Raw genomic sequence first — 6,140 nt, 5'->3', positions numbered from 1 at the left:
CACACACACACAGGCTGTGTCAATTCGAATGAATCGCCAGGCCGCTTGCTTGCCCTCCATTGTCAGCGCCTTGACAAAGGTGTGTGTTGTGGTGCAGTAAGAGTTCCAGTGCTTCGCATCGATCCCTCGGCACCCACTGGAGACTGGCTTAGGGTCCCTGCACTTGGTCTCAAAAAAGTATTGCTTAAAAATGTTGTTATTAATGTTGACCTCTCCCAACACTGTCACCTCTTTGCCTTTAATGTCAGTAGCTGTGGTTTTGTCCCCAACCCACATGCTGACACTGTCGCACACTGAGAACTCTCCCCTGTGTAGCACAGGATGTGTGGTCCTCTTGGTCCTGGCAGTCCTGTTGAGGAATCCCGTATTCTGTCCTTGCCCTGACAGCGGGGGGGGCTGTGTGCTGAACAGCACCCGAGGAGACCTGAAACGCCTCCTAAAAAATTTTGAGTCCATGGTGATATTTATAGCTTCTCTTCCACGTATCGTCCAAGCAGAGTGGCTGTTGGATGTCTGTGGAGCTGCCTTGGTAATGTGGTGTCTGTTACTCTGGTGGGTATTGAGCAGGGAGTGTTCTGCAGGATACTCCAGTGGAGCATTGTCCTCTGACTTTGGAGCTGCCTGTGTGCCGATCAAAAAAGCTAGAATCAGAGTGTAGTACAGCATGGACATTACGCTATGCACCTAGAACAAAAGGAAAACATAATGTTACTGTAAGCCGTGCTGGCACAAACAGATGCCGTTGCTGACAAAATTATAAGATACCCAGAATCATGCAGATTTCATCAGGTATTCATGTGGATGCCAGATGTTGTTGTTCCGGAAGAGCTCATTCAGACAGCATAAATGTTCTTAATAAAGCAAGAACATTAGAAAATAATAACTAGATTATTATTAATTCCTCTGGTATTTGTTATTAGAACACTGTTTATGGAGCACTTGTTATTAATGTGGAGACCATATGGTGACAGCATGTTCCCAGGAGTAAAATCTCTAGTAATTTCTGAAGCAGTCTTTTTGTCCAGGGCTGGTCTTGTCTGCAAATACCCTGAAGAGTGGTGAGAGTAGAAGCAGTCCCTTGGCTAAAATCGCTGTCTGTTTAGCTAAGAGGTGACCTTGGTGCCAGGGTGGGGACCACTAAGTTGATATTTGTGGAAGGGGGGGGAACACCAGTGAATTGTGCCACTATGACACACTCAACAGCCATGCTTGCCTGCTGCTGGGCAGATCCCACCACTCTGGCTGGCCCAGCAGCCTCCAGCAGCTTCATCTAATCCCATCTGCCCTTTTGGGATGCCCCACATTGCTAATTTTGGGCAGATAAAACCCAGGCTTCTTCCCAGAAGAGCTCAGGAAACATGTCACAGGGGCAGATGGGATTGCTCCATGTTCAGCCTGCCTATTAGGACAAAAATGGGTATTACATAGGAGCACCGTGGGTGACGGGCTGCTTCAGGGTTGGCATCGTAGGTACAGCATAGCTAAAACTGTTGTGGCCATAGTATTGGGCATGATGTACAGGGAAACACCTTCGTTTCTTTCAGAGTGCCGTGAGCAAGAAGCGCCACAAATGTCACTGCATAGCAGATCCAGTGCCAGTGCTAGTCTTCCTTCCATCTGAAGAATGTGCACATCTGTTTGGGTGTGGAAACGTGTAAGACAAATGTCTAAAACTTTGCTAAGAACAATTTTATACTAGAAGACCAGCAGCAGTAATACCTTGTTGGGTAACTACCGTGTGTTGACTGATTCAGCCACGTGTTGGGTTAACAAATCAGCAGCGAGCCTCCTGCAAATAAGAGACATTGTATTTCCTCCGTGAAGACTTAAGCAGAGACAGGGTATAAACAGAAAAAAACCTACCAAGTGAGGCTCCTCCCCTGTCTCTCTGCCTTGTTTTGCCTGACATGTCTCAGCTGGCCCTGAATTGCAGTGTGTCAAGCCAGCAGGCAGTCAGCCGCACACAGACTGGACAAACAGGGTTTTGTAAAAGAGGAATTGGGCTCTGCAGTTCCACAGTGATTTCCCGGCATGTCTTAATGTTTTTTCTGGGTGTGGGTCAATTACTATTGAAGTTCCCCCTCTGTCTTTCTGTTCAGCTTTCTCAGACTAGAATCCCAAGCAGCATTAAAGCACTTTACCAGGACTTTAGCTTTGCTAGAGCACAGTCTCTTACAAATTGCAGAACCCTAAGATGTCCCATAGGTTCTTGTGTGGATAGTCTTATCTCTGACAAGAGCTGAAATGAAATAAAGGGCAAAATTTGTGCAGGGCTGGGCAGGCACTTAAGACATCAGCAGGAGGTGCCGAGTGAAGGTAGTGACTGAAAAGGGTGAAGATGCTACAGTCCCTGCATCAAAAGGAGAAAGGCCAAAAGCCACGTTAGCAGTTGTCTGTGCAACAGCTGGGCTGGAAGAATTGGAGATGAAATGATGATGAGGAGAGTCACATCTCTCTCACAGAGAAAATCCTTACTTTTCCAAAGCTACTTTAATTTGCTTAAAACAAGGCTGAGGCTTGCTGCTTTCCACACGCTGCTCATGCTTGAGCAGACATCATAATCTGTATAAGAAAATAGAGCTGGGTGTAGCTCAATAGCTTGACTATGCACGATTCAGAGAGTAACCCCTTGTTCTACGACCAAATTAAAATCAGATGGTTCATTACATCTCTGAAGAGTTAGCTTTCCTGACAGAAATGTTAATGGGAAAGGTTTGCAGAACAAACTCCAGGCACAATTTAAACATGCCAATAGCAGCCTCAACCTATTATGTTTATACATAAACCCTTTTTTTATTATTTCCTCCTATAGGAAAGAGACATTGCAGTGTCAGCAAAGAACTCTTTCTGGTTTTGTGCTGTACAAGATTCACTGCTCTAAAATGCAGCTACATTTATCTCCCTTCTCTGAGTTTCTTATGTTGTGTATGCTAAGATTGTTGCTTTAAGACCATTAACACAAAATCAGAAAGATCTCACCTGCTTGCTTTGGGTTTGGTGCTTGTTTGTTTGTTGTTTTTTTTTTAAAAAAAAAACCCACCAAACTTGCCTTGTGTTTCCTCTCCTTGTGGTGAAGCATTCTGTGGGGAGTGTGGCCCAAACACAGACAAAATGTATTTGGGATACGTGTTAGCTTTCCTGAAGATTCAAAATTTAATATTTTAATCAATTATTAAATTAGTGGAGAATAGAAACTGACAGATTAAAAAGGTGGATTAGACTTGATGACACCACACGCAAAAAAAATGAACATTTAAAGAATAGGTATGCCTTAGACTGTGAGGGTTGTGGACTGTTTTGCTGACACATATATTTTACAGGCTGTTTTGGGTGGTTATTGCTAAACTTTGTCACATACTTAGTTACTAGACCCTTTCATAGTGCTTTCTAGAAGTGTTCACAGTGCATGCCAAGTGCAACCACCTGAACTTTCAGGGAGACGCACAGCTGCCAATTCTAGTGCTGGCAGTACATAAGTATCTGTTAACACTGGCCACCGAAGTTATCACAGGCACTTCAATACTAAAAATACAAAAACCGTACTAAAACAGGGGATGTTTGATGAGAACTGACTTCTAAGTAGACCATCTCCCATAGTAAGTAACTGTTCCCCACAAGAGGTACAATATCTGGAGACAGAATACAAGAAGACAGAATAAGTGGAAGCTCCCATTTTAGCCAGACAATAGCTAGATAGTGGGTATCAGTGAGGCAGCTAGTTTAGTAAGTCAAAGAACTAAGCTTTTCCAAAAAATAAGAGTATTAAATGCAAACTACTCTCGTCTTCTTTCTTTAGAAGGAGAATGATTTTTTTTCAGTTCAAGATGATAACTCTCTTCCTCACTTGTATGTTGGTCAAGTGTCATTTAAACACTGCTTCTGGTATAGTGGTTCAGGCTGCTGTGTGACACTAGTAATGGACTGATTGCAGTCTGTTCTGAGAAGAGTGTGTGCGTTGCACTTACCTCTGAGTATACTGCACAAAAAACTGCTCCCCCAGCAAGGTCTTTATTTCATCCAGACACTGGGCTGGAGTTGGCTGCAGCATGCCATCAGGCCAGTTTGACTGGGTAGCTGAGTCTGGGAGTTGCTGAATTCTGTGTTCCACTAGAAATAGAAGTATTTGTTTCATTAATTAGCCAGTAAATAAGTATTTTCAGTACCATTCCCTACTTGATAGCAGGAGTACAGGGTCAAATCCACTTGATTGGCTCTCTCAACTGTGCCTTTTACACTGTTGCAGTGTGGAGGTTGTCTAAAGTGCAGCTCTTGACTTTCAAGAGGAGCACATTTGTGAGGCAGACCTACCTTTATTCAGCACCTTTGCCAGACTGTGGTTAAATATCCACTGCTCCTGATTCCCCTTGGATACCTCCCAGGCTCACAAAAACCAGGAGTGATCAGCACAGTGAAGCAATACCTGCTGATGTCGCTCTCTGAGCTCAGTTTGCACAGTACAAGTAGACAAATGAGGGCTCAGACCCACCATTATGTTTGTCTGGGAGGCAAGTCTGGTAACAAGTAAAGGCACTGCAAGTTGTGTGGCAGCAAATGCAGACGATGTAAAACTCAATGGCTGCTCTGCTTGGTTGTCCAGTTTGGTCTGTCACCAGCACTGTCACCAGTCCTGTGTCCTTTTTCTACAACAGTACTTAAAAATGGTGCACTCCTATTGTCATTACTCAAATACTCAAAACCAGAGAGATTTGTAGTCCCTGCAGGACATTAACCTGTCTGTGCCCTGTCCACAGATCTGCTCTGCGCACATCTTGGTTATGCAGTTCGTGCCCCATTCTCTTCTTATGATGTCTCAAACACTGGAAGTCCTTTAGAGACCCTGAAGGAGGGTTGCCAACATGCACACTACTGTGCATTGTGAACAGCCAGCGGGCAGTAACTTTTGTTTCTCCTTTGAGTTTTTGTCAGCACATAGGGTAATGTTGTCAGTGACTATAATATTCCATATGGAATACCGGCTACCTGAAGAATAGTTCTAGCCTCCCCCCCCTCCCCCTTTTGAGCTAAGTGTGAAGAAATGCAGTTGAAAAGTTGTCTGGGTTGTTTTGTAGTAGCATCACACTCGGTGGAAGTGAGTAGAGGAAAAACAGTGTGCAGCTCAGCAGACGGGAGTGATGAAAGATCTCGCAGGTTGTCCAGTTATAGCGACTGGACTCTGCTGATTGTTTGGATCACGAGTTCCACTTGAGCAATTGCATAAGAGACTGCTGAGGGTCTGTTTAATGAAGAGATTATGCCTGAGATCTTTCATACACACATGGAAAAAGAAAAAAAAATAAAAATTCTAAGGCTCTGACACTGCCAGAGCAAAAAGACACTCTGTGCTAAAAGCTAACAAATTGGTCAGCCTCACCACTGAATGTCTGCAATCTTAGAAAAAAAAACCCAGAAAATCAGTATGCTGTACGAAATTAAACCTGGAGAGAGGCCTGAGATGGTGTTTTAGGGGGTGAACCAAGTGTGTCCTTATGTGATGTAATCTCTTAATCAGGACCTTTGTGCAAACTAGCACTTGTGAGGTGAAAAGAGAATGAGTGGCTCTCTTTCTGTTCTAGGTAGGCTTCTTTTTTTCACTAGTATTCAGGCAGGAGTCAGGTGAGGACCAGAGACATGCTTGAGTCTTCATGGTTTAGGAGAGAATCTGAAGACCTTTCACAAGACAAAGGCCTTAAATTTGCATTTTTTTGGGGGTAATTCAAAGTGGGTCCAAGTGATCTCTTTGACTGGGATACTCTTCATTGAGGCAACGTAAACTGTAGACCTGCTCCCAGATTTAGGAGAAATTGGCCTGAAGTTAAGGGTAGCTGCTGAAGCCTATTGAGGAAGAGGGAAGCCATGGGCTGAAAGCAACAGCTACAACAGGGAAATCTTGGTCAATTCAGATGATCAGAAGGAGAATCGCAGATTGCCATTTGTTGGCAGAGAATTATCTGATCATGGCTGATACTTGAGAAGAACTGAAGATACAAAACTTGTAGATGCATGAAGGCATATACTTAAATGCTTATCCTCTGGCTACTGTAAAGGCAGAAATAACTCCAGTCTTAATTACTTCAATATGAATGGTCATCTAGACCCCAAATCAAAGGAAAACCATTATTTTCTTTAACAATTAAATCCAG

The 6,140-nt window shown here is 43.7% G+C and overlaps 1 protein-coding gene across 1 annotated transcript; it reads right to left on the bottom strand.

Annotated features, from left to right (window-relative positions):
- Positions 1-3: 3 nt before the first annotated feature.
- Positions 4-1,359, bottom strand: NGF (nerve growth factor; the record flags this gene model as incomplete). The annotated part of the gene is made up of 2 exons (XM_010177664.2): positions 1,210-1,359; positions 4-684 (listed from the first exon to the last, which is right to left on the bottom strand). A coding segment is annotated over exon 2 (669 nt), but the record flags the coding sequence as incomplete, so codon positions are not given.
- Positions 1,360-6,140: the final 4,781 nt, after the last annotated feature.

Source organism: Antrostomus carolinensis, unplaced genomic scaffold, assembly GCF_000700745.2.
Source record: "Antrostomus carolinensis isolate BGI_N321 unplaced genomic scaffold, ASM70074v2 scaffold2541, whole genome shotgun sequence".
Classification (NCBI taxonomy): Eukaryota; Metazoa; Chordata; class Aves; order Caprimulgiformes; family Caprimulgidae; genus Antrostomus; species Antrostomus carolinensis.
The sequence above is the reverse complement of the archived record's forward strand: the minus strand, read 5'-3'. Positions and strand labels throughout refer to the sequence as shown.